Source organism: Strigops habroptila, chromosome 19, assembly GCF_004027225.2.
Source record: "Strigops habroptila isolate Jane chromosome 19, bStrHab1.2.pri, whole genome shotgun sequence".
Classification (NCBI taxonomy): Eukaryota; Metazoa; Chordata; class Aves; order Psittaciformes; family Psittacidae; genus Strigops; species Strigops habroptila.
The window spans coordinates 4560779-4580440 of record NC_044295.2 but is presented as its reverse complement, the minus strand read 5'-3'; the positions used below and the strand labels follow the sequence as shown (position 1 = coordinate 4580440).

At 48.1% G+C, this 19662-nt stretch overlaps 1 protein-coding gene across 2 annotated transcripts in view; it reads left to right on the top strand.

The window, feature by feature from the left end:
- Positions 1-10619: 10619 nt before the first annotated feature.
- The window catches only part of LOC115617883 (acid-sensing ion channel 2), a 477643-nt gene continuing 468600 nt past the window's right edge, over positions 10620-19662 (top strand). For both annotated transcript variants that reach the window (XR_003994691.1, XM_030508893.2), the window contains exon 1: positions 10620-11183. Coding sequence is in view for 1 of the 2 variants with exons in the window: in XM_030508893.2 (XP_030364753.1) it covers positions 10620-11183 (564 nt within the window). In the remaining variant the exon portion in view is untranslated. The remainder of the gene's footprint in view (positions 11184-19662) is intronic.

Here is a 19662-nt window from a genome sequence, read left to right as displayed (position 1 = left end):
TTGGGAACCTCAGTGAAATCCCTATCAGGTGTTTTCACCTCTGGTCTCTGCAGGAGGACAATGGTTTAATAGAGGGGATGTGAGTCATCATCAGAGGGCTTTACAAGGATTCTGACTTTGCTTTCAAGCGGTTTTGTGTCAATTCCTATTAAACTGGTTTGAAACGAGGTAAACAGCAATGTGCCATTTGGGCAGATTCGTCCGGACAGCAGATAACACTGCTCCAACTAGACTGGTTTGATAAAAATAGTTTCTATGGAGCATAGAAATGCTTCAGCTTCCTAAATACCTGAGTTACACCACCCTCATGTAGGAAGTCGGCCAAAATTAGGACATGCTGAAGGTGACTTCCCCCACCACTTCCTCATCCCCATACAAGCAGTCCCTGTAAATGATGAGTGTGTAATGATGAGTAAATGTAAGTGATTAACAGAAGCTCTGGAAGAGAATGGGCTGCGTTGCTGTGTCCTGCTCTTGATTAATGGGTGCAGCCCTGAATCTGTGCTGCAGTTATCAGCAATTTCCCAAAGAGGAGGAAACAAAGCAGGTTTTGGCAAGGTTCACTCAACCGAATCACAGTTTTCTGTTGAAGGGGTTTTGCTGCTTGCAAACTTGTCTGTCTTGTATTTACTGCTCCTCAGCCAGGCTCCTGGGATGGGGGTTCCCTGTTGGTGCCACAGCAGAAATAATAACTGCAAGAGTTGGTCTCTGAAGAGCTGGACTGATGCCATCACAGGAGATGCTTCAGCTTCCTGTGCTGCCACCACCGCTGCTGCTCTGCCCAGGTCAGCAGCAGTGGGGTCCTGCCCACTTGGTGGGCTCTGTTCTGCTCATGCTGACCTCCACTAAGCACTGGGTAAGCGAGGGTTTTCCTGCCCACTTTATTGGAGACAAGAGCCTTGAAATGCTCTTCCATTGTTAGAAGCATGAGATGCTGCTCTGGTGATAACTGCTATCACATCTGGCTTCCGAGCAAGGATGAGGGATGGCCAATTTTTAGCTGCTTGGGGATTTTCTTCTGAAGTTTTCCATCTGCCCTGGAGAGCTGCTTCCTCACTACCCTGACCAGCTCATGGGATTTGAGTCCCAGCTCATTTTAGACTAGCAGGAAACCTCTCATCACATCACATCTGGCTACAATCACCGCCAGACACAGAGTCACGGCAGTGAAATGAGCAGCACTTGCTTTGTTCTTCCATTAAAAGTTGATTTCATGCTGTAGTAAAACATGAATAAACGAGAAAGCAAAGATGGGACTGTTCCCTCTAAATCAGGTTGCCTACAGAGCCACCTTTGCTACCTTCACAAACGAAGGCTGGGAAATGGCCTCTTTTGCTCTGAGGGAGGATGGAAACACTCAGCAATGCTAATAAAGCACCTGGATTGCCCTGAACCTGCCAGTTTGCAGTTTGCAATTTCACAAGCCACCACAACAGGATCATGTAGGAAAAAGACTCAGAGACCCTCCTCTGCGGGGGCAGCTCTGCTGTAATCCAGACCAGCAGGAAATTGGGCTGTGCCCTTGCCTTGCTGTGCTGCCCAGATCTCCTTCAACTGTAAATCAAGGGATGGACTTCTCAGGTGTGGGGATGTTTGTACTGCAGAAACCCACATTCAAGTGGGTTTTCTCTGTCCATAAAACCCTAACCCAGACAGGGAAGGTGGTGGGGAGTTGTGGTTTAAATCCAGCCAGCAGCTGAGCCTGCCCAACCGCTAACTTCACTCCCCTGGTGGGATGGTGGAGAGAATCAGAAGGGTAAAAGTGAGAAAACTCGTAGGTTGAGATAAAGACAGTTTAATAAGTAAAACAAAAGACATACAAGCAAAGCGGAGCAAGGAATTCTTTCACCACTTCCCATCACAGGCAAGTGCTCAGCCATCCCCAGGACAGCAAGGCTCCGTTATGCATAACGGTGACATGGAAAGGCAAATACCATCCCTCCAAACATCCCCAATTCCTTCTTCATCCCACAGTTTACATGCTGAGTACGACATCCTGGAATAGCCGTTGGGTCAGTCGGGATCAGCTGTCCTGGCCATGTCCCCTCCCAGCTCCTTGTGTACTTCCAGCATCCTTGCTGGTGAGGTGGATGAGGAGCTGAAAAGGCCTTAGCTCTGTGTAAGCGCTGCTTAGGGAGAAGGAGGACATCTCTGCACTACCAACACTGTTTTCAGCACAAATCCAAACCATAGCCCCATACTAACTACTATGAAGAAAATGAATGTCCCAATCAAAACCAGCACATTGGGGAAAGGGGTTATTAATCTTCTTCTATTACGTTTAGGCTGAACTAATTTTAAATTTTTTTCAAAACACGTAAAACCCCCCAAAGTTTTGGGTTTTTGGAGTTTTCGTTGTCATTACACAAGGTTTCTGTGTTTTCATTCTTCTGGCAGCTTTTGTTTTTGCCCAGATATCACTCACCAGCTTCACTAGGAATAGTTCTGCCTGACCTGAGAATGCTTTTCCACTGAGCAGATAATTCATCTTAAATGAATTATCTGCCAAGTGAGAGCAGTGAGAGCAGTGAGTCACTTGTCTCTACAAAGCTGGTAGCAGCCTCTTTACCAGCCAGGCCAGCAAAGCTCACACCCGCAGACAGAGAGTGCTCCATCTAATGCCATTAGACCAGGGAAAACAGATCCCTCCTTCATCTTCTGGAATGAACTTTCTGTCCTTCTGTAGACAGGAGACCAGGAAAAACACCAGGGTAGAGAACTGGTGATGGATTTGCAGATGGGAATGAGCAAGGATGTGCTTGCAGGGAATGTCTTCATGCACGCATGCATCTATGGCTCTGCCTTTCCTTTTGCAATAAGGTAGGGAGAGGAGGGCAGGAGCTTTGGGTGCTGGCAGGAGATCAGCCTCTTCAGACCTGCCTTCCACTGTGCCTGGCAGGGGGCTGTGCCTGCAGGTCCTGCGCTCTGTGGAAGCAGAGGGAGGATCCCCTCTGGATGAGCATATGAGGATGATCATCACAGCACATAGTCAATATGTAATGCCAGTGATGGGCTCATGACGGCGAGGGGGAGCGTTGCTGTCTGGTCAGGTACAGGTAAACTCACAAAACCTTTTACTGCTGAGTCACGAAGCCCGGATTGCTCAAGTGGAGTTACTAAAGAGATGCCAAAGAGAGTTGTTTATCATTTCATTGGGAAGTCTGAATATCAAGTGGGAAGGGTCAACTGCAGATGGAGCAGAGCATTTTAGTTGAAGTCTTGGGTCCTTCTTTAGGTTTTAATTTGTAAAGACTTTCTTCTGTAAATTAGGACACAGTATTTGACAAGACAGAGAAGAGCTCTAAGGAAAGATGTCCTGAGCCCAGGCTGCAATTTTTCCCCACTGAAAGTGGGAAGAACTCTCCTTTAGCTTTTCTGGGCCTTTATTCTTACCCAAAATCTCAAGTACCATCTCAGGGAACCTGCGTTACGTCACTGCAGAACAGTGAAAGGTAAGACCCTCTTGTGCCACACCTTTATCTGAAGGGATCTGTTTAGCATGGGCAGCTCCATAGAGCAACAATTGCCTGTGCTGCTCAATTCTGCAACGGAAAAGCTGTGCAGTTATTACCGTGTTGCTTTGCTCTGACTTAAATTATATTCACAAGGAATACAGAAATTTCATGTATTCTTTCCCTTCAGAAAGGACAAGGATTCAAAACCAGCCTTATTCTATCAGTGCAGGAACAGCTCCACTCTGGACTGGATATAATCTTACTGAAGAGTGAATACCATAACCTAGTCGGGGTCCTGTCCCTGCTGCTTCTCAGACAATTGAATAAACATTAACTAACCCTTCCAGTGTCCCTCAGGAGGGGAAAGGATCAGGTCCATTCAGCACACTGGGGAGCACAGAGTAAATGACCCATTTCCAGCCACCATGTGCCTCAGCTGGCCTCCAGCAAACTTCAGCCCTTCCTTATCCACAGCTCTAGTTCTATAATGAAAGGTCTAATGGTGTCACGGGACACAGCTTTGGCTGTCCCCACAAAATACAGTGGTTTTAGGAGGCTTTATAGGGCTTCTTTAAGTCAAATCACTTCATATCAGCTGCACTCCACCAAACCCCACTGAGGAGATGTCTGTTGGTTTATGGAAATAGAAGTAAATGATTTTAGTCAAACGTGGTTGAAACTGGCTTAAAACAAGCTCTTTAGGTCTGGAGCGGTCCCATGTTCACACTTGTCCTCCAGTGCATCACCAGCTAAACTAAACCAAGCTCCAGAGACGTCTGGAGGAGCAGAGGATGAGCACAACTCATGCAATAATGCTGGTTCAGCTCCTGTTTGTGCATCGGTTGGGACTGAGCATCGCTGCACCACTGACGTTGCCACTGTCACAGCCTGGGATGGGAAACGGATGGGTGTGCAGCCCCTGTAATGACAGCCTTGGGCAGCTTCATTATTGCACTCTAATTAATTCAAGCTGCGATTTACTCTTGATACAAATGCAAATAGAAGGTTTCTACCTGATGGCTCTGCAGTCTATCAGGGCTGGGAAATCCTGCTGTGTCCTCGCAGCACTTCAGGGGCTTAGAGTTGGATTTGAAAGCTGCTTTGGCCTGTTAGAGATGAGTGCCACGCTGAGCTCCAGAGGCAGAGCTGAGTCCTCTCTCTGCATAAAATATCCCTCTTTGAGGCTGGAAATCTCCAAAGGATAAGCTTTTCCACTAGGGCAGCAACATCTTCTCCTCTCTTCTGGCAGAAGCATGTCAGTCGAGTAAATCCCTCTTTGCCTGACCTGCTCATTGTGCCAAAGAGGTTTTGAGTTTCCTATCGATAGCACTTCCCTAAGCTCCATCAGCATGGGGGATGTCCTGATTGGAGGTGTCCTCATCAGGACACCCCAAATAAGACAATGTCCCTGTGTGCTGGGTGTCTCTGCTCCCCCCTCAGTCACTGGGGATTGGGTCAATCCAACCTGGAGAGCCCAAACCAACTCTTGCTGAAGCAGAACCTCCACAGCACAAGCCTCCAGGGTGACCAAGTGTTCCATGCTGAGGTCGAATGGAAATGGCACAGAGAGATCCCCCCTGCGGAGCACCAAGCACCATCTGCCCCATCTCACCTCCCCGCTCTGCTCTTTTGGCAGCAGGATAGCAATTATCTCTCAGATTGGTTTTTTGCTTGTTTTCTCAGTTCAGCCACTTGAGGAAGGACAATCAGGGTTGCTATAGTGATGAAAGGATGACTTCTTAATTTGTGGGATTCTTTCTCTTAATTATTCTGAGAATCGTAATCCCATGAAATGAAAATTCCCGTTAGGAGCTGCACTGGCACTGAAAGAGAAGATTAAAAGAAAGAAAGGCTGATGAAGACATTTTGGGGCAAAAGAATGAAAAAATAGGTATTTTGGTGAATTTTCCTGGCTTATTTCATGTGCCGACAAGGAGAAATGCCTGGCTTTATCCAGAAACAGGGGCCTGGAGTAGGTCCTAAACTTGAATTATCCATGAATAATTCAAAGTGCTTTCATAGACTTCCTGAGGAATTAGATTATCAGGCAGAACTAACGCTTCTAACTCAAAATTAAATTGTGTGAAGCTTGAGAGAGAACAAGTATGATTTCCAGGGCTATTGAAATGGGGAGGTGTCGAAGGAAAATGTCGTTCTTCCCCTGCACTTTTCATCCCCAAATCTCTACGCCCAAGACGCAGGACAGGAGCACTGTCGCTTGAGTTTTGCATGGAATGAAAACCCGCTGTGTCCTGCTTAGGGTTCTGCAGTGAAATGATGGCACAGGAGGATGGAGCTGAGGCCCTGCAATCCCTGCAGCTCACTTTGCACACTGAGTAGGTGCCGTCCCCACTAATGTGAACATCCGCAAACCCTGGCTGAGCCCTGGAGAGGGCTGATAAATCCAAGTTACTGAGAAGAAGTCGGGAATGTCAGAGCGAGTGGGACCAGCTCTGACTGCTGGAAAACACCGCTGCAAACCCAATATTCCCTTTCTGTAATAAAATCTGTGGATGTAACTCACTTTGCAAGCTCTGGGCTGATTTGGGCTCTGCATAATCTCTATGCACCAAGGGGAGCTTCTGCCCCCATCACCAGCCGGATTTGGAGGCTGGAGGCTCAGCTCTGCCACCACTGAGCTATTAATGTGCTAGAATGTTTCTGCAGGAAGAGGAGGAGGAGGAGGAAGGTATCCTGGAGCATCCTCTCTGCTACTGGGTGGTGCCAGGCATAGTTTCCCCTCAAAATAGTTCCTCCAATGGAAGATGCAGTTTCACCACTCTGTCAATATGATGTTTTTATCAGCACCTTTCTTTGGGGGACATGGGTATCATTTCATTCTCTTCTAACACCTTCCTTTAGAAGGTGCTTGCCAATATGCAGCCATGTGAATATTTTTGGTTTTCTTTCAAGGAGACTTTTTATTTTCTCTTTAATTGCTTTAATTGCTTGCATTTGATACCCCATTATAAATCCAAGCATAATATTAAATACATTGAAATTCAATCAAAATTTCAGTTTTATATATACGTTAAAAGCCATTTAACCGAGCCAAAGCTACTTTGGAAGGGATTTAATTTCAGGAGAAACATCAGCGTTCAGCATTATCTCCCCATTCGGAAAGGCAGAGTTATTTAAGTAGTGAGCTATCTCCGCTAAGTGGAGCTCTGGGTACCAAAGAGATTGAAGATCCTGGCAATAAAGCAGTTAGGTGACAAGAGAATCCAAAAAGGTCAGGGAAAGGCTGAGAAATGGAGGGAGATTCATGGGACCACGATCATCTTGAACAAAGTCCTTCTTCCTGGTGCCATCGTTGTTGGCCCAGTGCTCCCTGGCTGCACCTCCAAACCCTGTTGTCCTTGTTTTTTGCAAGGCCCAAGGAGATGCAGCAGAAGCAGCACCCTGTGAAACTGAAAACACACTTGGACACTGATGGGAACGTTCTTCTAGTTCATTGCAACTACAGAAATGGTCTAAAGCTGGGCCAGGGAAGATGAACCACTCTCCTGGCCTGCAACCATCATTGCTTTCTCTTTTCTTCTCTTCTCCTAATCAAGCCCAGAGCGAAACATAAAGCCAATAAATTGGTAGAAAATGCATCAATTTCCATTGCTAAGAAGAGGGCTCTGGCCCAGGGCAATGGAGACCCTGTGCTGAACCACTCAGGGGGCCAAAGCATCTCCTTTTATTCTGAGAACAACCTATTGCCCTGCCTGTAAGGCCACTGCTGACTTTCCCAGTGCAAACCCTCGCCTGCGACACGCTCCTGGGAAGGCTCAGGTGGGGCTGTGGAAGCAGAGGGGGTCACACAGATCTCTTCTCTCGCCAAATAAGCCCGTTTCCTATGTGTTTCAGGGCTGAGGGCCCTCATTCTGAGCAGTGCAGCTTTAGCTTAAGACACAAGAGGGCAGACACAGGCTGTACCAACGGGAGAGGGCTCCGGTTCTGCTCCCCGGTCCCTCAGTGCTGCCCCCTCCACCACCTCATCTCTGTAAAGGATGGGGAAAGGGATTTTCCTCCTAAGGGACATGTCTTCTGTCCCTGCCCAGCTCCTCTGTCCTTCTTGCTGAAGGACATTTGAAACGGAGAGGTCTGTGAGGAATATTCAGAGGCTGAAGTTTGGCTACGAGCTCCCAAAGCAGCTCCTTCACGCCCCAGGGATGCACTGCCATTCCCTGGGTGACCCAAGGAAGGAGAGTGCAGGTCTTCTTAGCTGGGCTGTGCTATCTCAGGGTCTTTTATAGGACCAGCCATGGTGCTTTATCCTTACCATGCACATCCTCCTGCAGAGAGGCTGCTTACATGAGTGGTGAGAGGTGCCAATAGCCCCTACCATCCCTTACACCCCATCTCCCCTATGGGGTCAACACATAGTACATCCCCAGGGACAACCAGAGCTGCTTGCCTTGGCTCTCAGAACACGGTAGCTGATGCCAACTCTTGGGCACAGCCTGAGCCACAGGCACTCAGTGGAGAGCATTTGCCTCCCTGGTTTATCCCCAAGTCCCATGAGCAAAGCCTGGTGCCAGGCAGCACTGCTGGGCACAGCGCTTCTTCCTCCAGACTGCAGCCAAAGCTCTCTACATAGTTAAATAATCAAAGGCAGCAGATGGTATATGGTATGAATTACAGACAACAGGATTGTAAAGACAGTGCATATGGTGAATAAACGAAAGCATCAGCGTACCAGGCCAAATAATGCAGATGGGGGGAGAGGAGGGAGATTTGCAGATGGGTTGATCATGGGTGGGAAAGGGAGCCCATTCCTATAAGAAATTTTGGGGGGAAAATAGTCTTGTCCCTGGCCATGGGGAGATGGTGAGCACAAGAGTAGACAGGCAGAGAGGTCTGGAGCTCAGGAACAAGGGTGCTGTGTCCACTCTGTCCTCAGCTGCTTTAATTCTTCTGTTGCTTGGGTCTGCTCAGTGCTGCCTTCTCCATCCCTCCTGGAAAGGGCATGCCAAGATGCAGGAGGTCTGTAAAGCTTCACCTTGGCTGAAGTTCTGCTTCATAAACAAGGGGCACAGCCCTGTTTAGCCACAGACAGTCTTGCACTGCTCACAAGCCCTTTGTCCTCTCTTTACCTCAGTTTCTCTGGTATAAAAAGAAGAAAGTAGCATTGTGCTGCCATACAGCAGTGCCGGGATGAGTAGCTCAGCCTGAGAGATACTGCCATAGGAGGATGATAATCCATGCTGGGGGATGCCACAGCTGAGCTTGCCTTTGGCTGCCAGGGCCAAATGTGGCTTTGGAGATAGCAAAAGCTGAAACTATCTTATCCCTGGATGAAAATCACCAGGGAGAGGCCAGGGGACAAATGACTCAGGGGTTTGCCAGTGGCGACGAAGCACCTGAAGAGATGATGGAGTCAAATGCTCTTTCAGGGTCTGCTCTCATGGTGTAACAGCAGTTGGGGTTTTAATTTCAAACACTGGGCTCATTTTGTCCTGTGTAATCTTTGGCTTTGTCCTTAAGGTAACCTCATGGGTGGCTGAGATTCACCTGGCATTGCCCTGCAGACTGTGGCAGGCTCAGTCTGTGCTTTGACTCTCTGCTCCCACCTCATCCAAGCTGGAAAAGTTGCCTCCTGGGTGCTGCCATGGCCCCAGGCACCCTCCCCAGCTGTAGTGCTGGGTGCTGCGCAGAGACTGAAACTGGGTTTTAATTCAGTATCTGAACAAAAGCAGGCAAAAATACTGCTGTGCACTGAGACAGGATGGAGGGGAGCTGTTCCAGTCCCTGCTCGGACCCCAGCACCTTTCGTCTCTGGGCTGAACCCTGCTCATTCCCACCTCCTGCAGTGTGCACTAGGGATGCTTTCCTGTGTGGAGGCACCACTACAGGGTTTTGCAGTATCTCTTGGGTAGAAAATCTTTCCCAGTTTGCCTCCCCCACCTCCTCCTTCCAAACCTCCTGGCTGAATGCACATCTGGAAGCATCTTCCCCAAACACATCCATCACTGCTGCCTTTCAGCGCCAAACAGAACATCTGGAGATCCTGCTCGCCAAAACTCTTCCGAGTCCTCAGTGGGTTGAGCCCGGGGGCTACAGAAGCTGTTTGGCTCATCCCTCCCCGGACCCCACTGAGGCACAGCCACCTCCAGCCTCAGGCACCTCCTGCCGAGGGGTCTCGGATAGCATCCCCCTCTCCCTGCCCTCCCCTGGGCTCTTGCCCTGCCGCGGGGCTCCGGATCAATGCAGGACTCACGGCTCTCAGCGCTTCTCTGTCGAGAGTGCTGAGGTGAAGGGAAGCTCTGAGACAGACAGAGAAGAGATGAGAGATGCTGCAGCCCCTCTCCCTCTGCTGCCTCTCCCCACCGAGGCTTGCCCTTCCTCATTTTGTGCTCTGAGCTGCTGTGTGACAGAAAAGAGGCTTCATCCATTGCTTTTTCCGCGGCTCGGGTTGCGTGTGCATGTGTGCATGGAGCCAGGCAGTAATTTCCCCCCCTTTTCCTTTTCTTTTTAGCCTTTCCCTTTCCCTCCCCCTTTTCCTCTCATACTTCTCCTGCTGAATTAGCTGCCCACCGTCCCCTGAGAGAAATATCACTGGCAGCACAGGGTGAGTTTTTGGGGTGGTATTTCTTGAAGCCCTGCCCAAAATGGAGGGGTGGGGAGGGGGAGAGATGCTTAAATCCAGCAGCTCGCATCCCAGGAGCACAGGGAGCATCACCCGACGGGTCTGAAAGCCCCAGTGCTCTGCAAGACATCAGCTCTGGGCAGCAGCATCCCTGGGCTTTCCGCACTAGTTAACAGGCTGTGAGCTGGCTTGTTTTAAGCTCGGTCTCTCACTTAATCTCATCTCCCTTCAGCTCGTGCGTGTGTCCATGTGTGTGTGTGTAGGGGGAGGACTTTAATTCCATTGGCTCAGCTTTTGCTGCCCACCCACATCTCTTCCACATCACCTTGGTGTCTCCCTAAATAAAACCAGCCCTTCTTATCGCACGGAGGAAATCAAGAGCGAGAGTTTGAATGGATTTGATATAAACCTTCACCACTCTAAAGCTACTGCTGAGCTTGTGGGAGAAACTGGCAGCAGCCGGCCTGAGGCTCTGCTTCTCTAGAAGGGTTTAATTACTTTTGAGAGGGGAGGGAAGAGATCTGGATTCAAGTTCCAGCTACAGATTGACCCAAAAAGCAGTGCCAGGATTTAGCTAACTGTTCCTGATGGATCTGAAGGACAGCACCAGCGAGGGCAGCATGGGCAGCCTGCAGCCTTCCAGCATCCAGATTTTTGCCAACACCTCCACGCTCCATGGGATCCGTCACGTCTTCGTCTATGGGCCAGTGACCATCCGGCGCCTGCTCTGGACCTTGGCGTTTGTGGGCTCGTTGGGTCTCCTCCTGGTTGAGAGTTCAGACCGGGTGGCTTTCTACTTCTCCTATCAGCACGTGACCAAAGTGGACGAGGTTGTGGCAAACAGCCTGGTCTTCCCTGCTGTCACCATTTGTAACCTCAATGAGTTTCGCTTTTCCCGGCTCACCACCAATGACCTGTACCACGCTGGGGAGCTCCTGGCTCTGCTTGATGTCAACCTGCAGATCCCTAACCCTCACCTGGCTGACCCAGCTGTCTTAGCCATCCTCCAAGAAAAGGCCAACTTTAAGCAGTATAAGCCAAAAGTTTTCAACATGCAGGAGTTCCTGGCCCGGGTTGGCCACGACCTGAAGGATATGATGCTGTACTGCAAATTCAAAGGCCAAGAGTGCAACCATGAGGACTTCAAAACTGTGAGTATGAGCAGACACTCTGCTTTTCTTTTCTCTGGGTGTGTGGATGGTAGTGGTGGTGTTGCAGGACCAGGACAGCATTGGAGGTCATTCGCCAACACGTGGTGTAATGAGTGGATGGTTCTTGCTGGGCTCTGGCACAGCAGAGGAGGAGGAGGCAGCCTGTTGAGTTGAAGTTTGTTTGCTGGAGGGATTATGTGGGGCCAGCCCTGCAAGGGGCTTGCAGCAGGTCCAGCCTGCATCCTGCATAAAGCTCATGGCTGCTTGGTGTCAGACCAGGGCATCAGATGGGTCCCTGCTGAGCATCAGAGGGGGCTTAGAGGTCTCTTGCTATGGTCAGTGAATACTACTCAGCTGAATGAAGTAGAGAGAGCTGGAAAGAGGCCAGCAAGAAAGGCGACTGTTGGGGATGGTCTGAGTGATGTCCATTAGCTAGTTGTATTTTCCCAGGTGTTTGTAGCCTTGCTGAAATCATGGAAAGGGGAATTATTCTGCTCACTCCTGGTGGTCATGGCTCATAAACCCTAGTTTGCTGCACAGTGTGGGCAGCAGCTGGGTGCTGGTGCTGTGTTAGAGAGAAGGAAGGGGGGAGAAAACAAGGGGAAAAGAAATCAGGCTCAGCTCTGACCCTAGTCTGCTCTTAGGCTGGCAGGGAGGTGGAGAGAGCTGGGTAGCCAGAGGATCCTGAAGGAAGCAGACACTGCTCTGTTTATAGCTTCTGGATGACACGGAGGTGGCAGTGCAGGCTGGCCTGGGCAGTTTGGCTGCCAGAAGGTATCAGCTTCAAATAGAAACAACAAGCAGGTTGCCTGGAAGGAGCGATGCTCCCCGTGTGCTGCTGGGGCAGAGCAGGGGCTGGGCATGGGGCTGCAGAGGGGGCTGCTCCCCCAGGCTGGTGGTATGAGCCATATCCCAGCAGAGATGCAGGCTGGGGACTGTGTTCAGCTGTACTTTGCTCTCAGACCATCCTGGCCAGTCCCTTTACACCAACTGAGCTGGCTGGGGGTGGGTGGGCAGTAATCCTTGAAGTCAGTAATGGTACAGCTTTCGGATGGTTGTTTCTCTGGGAGCAATGCTGCTTGTTCTGCCCACTATGTCCTGCAGACAGGCAGGTGCCATAACAATTTTGTGATGATCTGGTTGTCAGCAGGGTCTTTGTCTGGTTTTAGGAGAAGGGAATATTTTCTATCTGTGCTGCTTTTGGATCTCCCAGCAAATGAGTCCAACTGACTCATAGTACAAAGTCACTGCCATCACCCAGGCTGTGCTCTCTTTAAATGTCTGAGCAGAAACACAGATTTTTATGTCTCAGTTATTGCCTGTGCACAACACTGATGCCTTGCCCATTTCAAACTGGATATTTAGGCAAACTACTCCTTTGCTTCTGCTCCCTTAGCAGATCTTAGCAGAGGCTGGGTCACGCGAGTCATAGGAAGGAAGCAAGAAAGTCACTAGGAGAAGAGCTTGCTAAAGAAAAGCCATGTGTGACTGAGCCTGGAGAATGGGATAGAAAAGGAGAAACATATGCAAAAGTTCAGGGGACAGATGAGTTGGTGAGTAAGGAGAGATCCCAACAGGATGGACAGACCTTCCCTAACCATAGCAAGGGTTTGGGGAAACGGAGTTATTCTGGGCTTCCCAATAACAGAATAAACACCAGCCAAAAGCAAAAGCCTCAAAGCCAGCAAGCAAACAGCACATTCAAAACATCTGTGGGACTTAAAAAGCAGGACCTTTTCTCAGAAAAGACAGGAACAGAGAACAGGACCTGGCAGCCTCCCTGGGACACGGTGGGGTGTCATCTCCCTGACCAGTTAGGTTTTCAAGGTAGCTATTTCTGAAATAATGATGTATTGTTTTTCTATGGGGGATACAGTAGTTTCCAGAAAGGCAAAACATGCTTTGTCTGCTAAATAAATCCTTGCTCTGCTAAAACAGGTTAGGGCCAGCTAGAAACAGACAGGATATTACAGACTGACAGTGCTTGTTGTTGTCAAAGTACTGTGCAGATTCAGAAACAGTGCAGTGGAATACTCCAGCCCATTCTGCCAAGCAGATCCTAGATGATCCAGAAGACAACATCTTCCCCGCATTGCTTGCTGTGCCTTTGTAACAGAGGAAGGTGTTTCTGTCTCACTGAGCCCAGGTGATCCTTCAGGTTATGGAAATGCAGGGAGCAGCACTCAAAAGTGACACAGCAACCCTGTTTTCCTTCCAGACTTTACCTCTCAGAGATAAAAGTCAGCAAAAAGTGTCTGCTTGAAGGATGAGTAGGTCTTTCCACAGGGAGCATGCTGTAAAAGTCTTTGAACTGCCTCCAGGCTGAATCAGAAGCTCATGTCCTGGATGAATTTTGCATTTAATCACCAACAACCTGTTGCAACTGCACAGAGGCTCTGTGACAGCCCATCCATTCTGCTGCATTACCAGTTGGAACAAGAAGCATCCTCACTGGATCCTGCTTTCTTTCCTGTCAGGAAACAGAGGGTGTAAATCCCAGAGCAGTTTTGTAAGACGTCATCATGGCGAAGAGCTCCTGCTCTCTTTCTGTACTCCCCAAATCCATGCAGCTGGGAGCGGAAGAGGCAGGAGTTTTGCTGCATCCAAGCAGATAACTGCTCTAAGGCACTGCTAAAGAACTCTGTGAGGTGTTGCCAGTTGGTCAGCAGCGCCTTTTGATGCACAGGGTGGGGTGTTGTGTGCAGTGTGCCTCCTGAGCAAAGCACACGTTGCTTTTGCTACATGTGAAAGCAGAAGCTGTAATGACAGTGCCTTGGCACTTAGAAAACGTGTCTTCACCCTCCTTCCTCCTCCACTTGGCTGTTTCAGTTCTCTGTTGCTGCTTTATTAACAGTATTTGAGCTGTGCTTTCCTTACAGTCTCTGTTCCTTCTCCCCAGGAAAATGTCTAATGCCTCTCAGACAACATTTCCCCATGTTATGGTCTGCTAAGAGGAGTGAGTCCCCTAAGCTTTTCTGCAGAGATACATCCAAAGGGAACAGGAAGGACTTAGCAGAGTATGTGCTGATTCCTGAGCTGGCATTGCAACGCACTGAACAGCAGATAAGATAATACGGGCCTCTGCTGTAGGCAAAGCAATGAAGAATAGAAAATTGGCAGAACACGCTTTAGCAAACCCATTCCCTTAGAGTATTTCGAGGGGGGAAGCCTGATAACCGCAACAGTCATGGAAATCCTCTCCTTTTTTCCTGCATCCCTCCTCCCAGGAGTTCTTGGTTGAAAATGACCTCACAGATGGCATTTTTCTGGAGGAGCCATGCTCATGCTGCTTGACATGACATTAAGGTCTTCCCATCCTACTGCTGCTGAGCATGGTAAAGCAGTGGCTCGTCAGCCCCAGACACACTGCTGTGATTTTCTGAGTATCTCTGTGGTTGTTCCTGTTGGTGTGGCTCACATGTGGTTCTTTAATGTTCCAGAATGGAATGAACTGGGTAATGGCAGGGGAGCCTTACAGGAGATTTCTGCATGGGGCAACAGAGGAGAAAAGTCTGTGAAACTGTGTCCATGGGGCAAACACAGAATGACTGATAGGATGACCTGGGAGTAGAGACCAAGAATATGAGTAGCAGGGGGAATGGGCTGTCTCAGTCCCACCTTGCTGAGAGAATGAGCTCCAGTGACCAAGCTCTGCCAGATCTCTTCAGACAGTGGCAGTGGGGATGTGAGTGGTTCTGGTGTTTGGGCATGTTTTTCAGTTGGGTCATTCACTAAATGCAATGTTAAGCATGTGCTTCCTCTCACATCCAATTCATTTTAGAGGTAACGCAGTAACTTGTGCCTGCTATGCCTTCAATGCCAGATGTCTATTTATTTTCAGTGGCCATGACAATCGAAGGATATAACTCATTTATTTTCAATACACATCCTTACTGACAGACAGTGTCCACACAATGGAGAGTATCTCATGTGAATAGTTCTACTCTGAGGCACAGGTTTCTGTCAATCTGTCTTTCTCCATGCATATTTTTTCTCCCATTCTTTCTAGTCCACCCATGAGGCCAGTTTTTAGTAAATAGCTTTTGCTTTTTAGACTCATTAGCCCATTCTCATCTCCTGTTATACAACATCCACTTTTCTCCAGAAAAGAAATCAGGATGGTGACTGCTTCATTCAGGAAAACATTCCTTCTTTCTATTTAATACTTTTTTCCTGGAAAATCCTTACTTTTTCCAAAATTTGCTTCAGAATCTGGGATGCCATAATGAGATCTGCACTTCTGTGACACCTTTTACACAAGTTGATAGTTCTTCTTCTGGGATACACAATCTCTGAGCAGCCTTCCCAGTCTGCACTACAACATCTTGAGTTTGCACATGCTGTTGAGTTTCAGTGCATGAGGCACAGGAGGGAGGGCAGTGTTATCGTGTTGCTGTTGTTGGTGTATCGTTGGGTGTCTGAAATGAGGCAGATTGTTCTTGGGTCGCATATCTTGCTGACACGCAAACCTTGCCCTTGAGAAATGCAGATCCTCATTCTACCCAATGTTTGTCTGGACTACGTTTCTCTGTTCATCGAGAATTTAGCTGTAAAATGCGCTGTAAAATGAGTGCTTCCCCATGGTGCTGGTGGGGTTTACATTTACTTTATTTATTAAAACATGGTGGGATAAGGCTTTAAAACTCACCAGAAAATTTCATGGAGGATGCCAGTTGGGATGCACATCTGTTCATGAAAAACTTCCCAGGTCTTGAATCTAACAAAGAGAAGGCTGTAGAACTTCAGTGGGGTCTTTTCATGGCAAAACCAATTTTAAGTCCTGAAAGTATTCACACTGGGTGAAACAACTCTTATAGGACAGAAACTCCAGAAGTGTGGCTGAGGGTCACTGGGGCACTGGTGCTCTACATCTGAGACCCTAGTCTGACTCAAGACCTGAGCAGTATGGTGATTGATAAACTCTTCCTCAGATTTCTTTCAAAAGGTGTGTGCTTTGTTCTGATTGGAGCTGTTTCTTGTCCAGGCACACTCCTCTCCCTCACTAGGAGTTTGAGATGGAAAATACTCTAAAGATCTGAGATATCTCAGAAAGAAGCACAGCCCAAGTATCAGAGACAACTGGAGACCAGAGGGTTTTGAGTGCAAAGGGAGATGAGGCACAGAGAGGGCTCTGGAGAAGGAAAGACAAAGCACTTCTGTGCATAAAAATCAGCTGTGGACTCAGCCTTCCCTTGCCCAAGGCCTTGGCTTTACACTGTGCATCTGGCCGCTTCATTTGAAGGAGAGCAAGAACTACTCTTGTCTTCTAAGTGATTCCCATTCATCACAACCACTCATCATGAGGCCAAGTGAGAGCTCCTCATCCATGCCATCTGTATCAAACAGCATCTGGAGTCAAAGCAAAATGCAGAAATAGGCAGAAATTAAAACCAGTGGTCATGAAGTGAAACAGAAGTTCTCACTTGATTAAAGGAGAAAACAAGCCTGACTTCAGTGGTGGCCTGGGTGGCCTCTTGAAGTCAACCTGAATCATTTTATGACTCTATAATAAAAACCAACTGTATCCCTTTTTGCTGTTTTAGAGGAGTCTCATTTTTTCCTGGAATCATAGAATCACAAACTGGTTTGGGTTGGAAGGGACCTTAAAGACCATACAGTTCCATTCCACTGCCATGGGCAGGGACACCTCCTACTAGACTAGGTTGCTCCAAGCCCCGTCCAACCTGGCCTTGAACACTGCCAGGGATGGGGCAATCACAGCCTCTCTGAGCTCAATTCACTGTCAGTCTTCAATGTGAGTATGAAAAACTAGAGCCAATTTTGGAAGATGGTTACCTTCCCGTCTGTGAGTTCACATTACTGACCTATGGAAAAAGATTAGCCTAAAATGCACAGTTGTTGACAACTCTGTCTGCATGGACTGTCCAAGGCATTCACGGCTCTGATTCTGTAATAAGCCCATCACAGTTTCTCTGAGCAAGCCCCTGGCCTTTTTCACCTCCTGAAACCATCCCCATTAGCTTTAGGAGGAGACAGCAGAGAAAAACCCCTCAAATCCATCATTCAGCTCCTCTTGACTGAGAAAATGTGCCTGGCAGCCCCTGAGAAGCGCAGCTGCACAGGCTGCACAGTAGCAGGGACAGCGAGGTCATCTGAGGTATCTCCATCTTCTCTGGCAGGGCCTGGCGTCTGCAAGTCCCTCCTACGCCTTCACAAAAACATTCATTAAAGACATTTCTACCTGGAGTAGACTCAGCATGGCTGGTGCAGCAGAACTGCACATTAATTGGCTTTCGGGGGGACTTGTGATTCAGGCTGCAGGCAATAAAAAGGCAGATATTCAGCCTGGACAAGAGAAGCTGCATGGAGACCTCAGAGCAGCCTTCCAATATCTGAAGGCGGCCTACAAGGATGTTGGAGAGGGGCTCTTCATCAGGGACTGTAGTGATAGGACAAGGGGTTCAAACTGAAACAGGGGAAGTTCAGGTTAGATATAAGGCAGAAGTTGTTCCCTGTGAGGGTGCTGAGGCGCTGGCACAGGGTGCCCAGAGAAGCTGTGGCTGCCCTATCCCTGACAGTGTTCAAGGCCAGGTTGGATGGAGTCTTGGGTGACATGGTCTAGTGTGAGGTGTCCCTGCCCATGGCAGAAGGGTTGAAACTAGGTGATCTTAAGGTCCTTTCCAACCCAAACCATTCTACGATTCTATGATACTGCTCAGACACCATGGTAAGCTGGGCCCGAGCAGGGCGTCCGATGGATGTATTACTGTCAGAGCTGTATCAACTGTATATAATACTCAAAAGATATAGAAAGCATTTTGCCTACTGTGATGTGACCCTTCATGTGGCTTTCCACAGGAAGAGCTCTTTGGAAAAAATAAATCCATGAAAAACTTTCTTGCCTACAAGATGAGCCCAGCTATGGGAGAGCCAGGGGTAGAGGAAACACAGGTCTTCCAGAGGGAAGATATCATGAACTGTGGCTATATTTGCAGGTTGTAAAAGTCAGTGGTTATTTTGCCACCTGCGTCTGCTGAGAGGTTAAGAAAAAAGTCTTAAATGTGTTCACTTCATTGAGGGATGAGCAGAACCTGAATTGTCTTCTAGAAGCTCATCGGGATTTCCAGACCTCACAGAAAATAGCTGTGAGGAAACCTCTTAGGGATCACAAGCTCAACAAGCTAAGGTGGAAAATGAGCTAGATGAGGGGGATGTGTCTGACTCCATCTGCCATGGATTAATCTATGAGACCAGCACCAGAACAACAAAATTGCCCCTTGGAGGTAAAAAGAGACTGTGAGTCATTTAAACAGATTGACACCAGTATGCTCAAGGCCCATTAAGAAACAATTTCCATCCAGCCATGAATATTTACAACTGAAGCACGTTCCATTATTTGAAGAAAAGCAGAATTGTTTTGCTCATTTGTTGTTGCTGTTGAAGAAATGATTTAGCCTGTGTGTTAATTCAGGGACCATGAAGATGTGAACAGTAATGGAAAACTCACATATATTTGCTGAGGGTGAGATAAATGAAAGGAGGTTTAATCTCTGCTTGGTTGTATTTCCAGAGAGGAGCCCATTGCAGGGGAACCTGGGCCGCCAGTGCTTTTTCACATGCAGTAGAAGTTGCGCAGTTGTCTGCCCCATCAGATGAGCCAGTTCTGCACTGTGATTTCCTCAGCGACTCAAATTTGAAAGGAAAATCAAGACTCTGTGGCTGCTGTTCCATTCGTGTTCTTTCCAAGCTTTCTGCAATCCCACACTCACGCAGGGAAGGACAGTTACGAGGGACTTCACTTTGTGGGGCTGAATCCCATAACAGTGATTCAAAGTGTTTGTTCACCTGAATGTTTGAGAGAAATTAATCTTAGGCCGGGAGAAGAGAATAAATAAACCCAAGCAAATGCTCTCTGGCGACTTCGCTGCATGTACTTGAGCAGGAAAATTGAAGGGCTCAAATCTCTGCCACTGTGACAGGTGACTTACCTCCCCCAGCTCAAGTAGAAAATGATGAGCTGAAGCCCTGATACAGCAGAGTGGAGAGTATAATTGCCATGAGGGATCATTCAATGGCAGACAAAACCCCATCATTGCAGTATGCCATAGGTGGGATGATAAAGGACTAAATTAATTGCAGCAGAGACTTAATGACCAATGGGGAAAATTAATGTACGCTTAACCCTTAATTAGCTAAACTTTCACCACCACACTCCACTACCCCCTGGCACTAAAATGGATGATATATGTAGATAGATCCATTAAAGCCTCTGTATTTCTTCCACCACCACCTGCTATGCTTTGAAAGAGCAGCATGTGTGATCCATCTTTGCCTACTATGCATGAAACAGCAGCATCAGTAGGGCTGTTAACTCAGCAACAGTTTAACATCATTTTGGGAGGTGGAAGGGACTGGAAAGTGATGATTTACTGGGTAGGGATGGACCTTGGATTAGAACAGGATTTTTTGTTTTTTCTCTGAAAACATGGACCAGAAATGTTACTGTGAATTCTGCTAG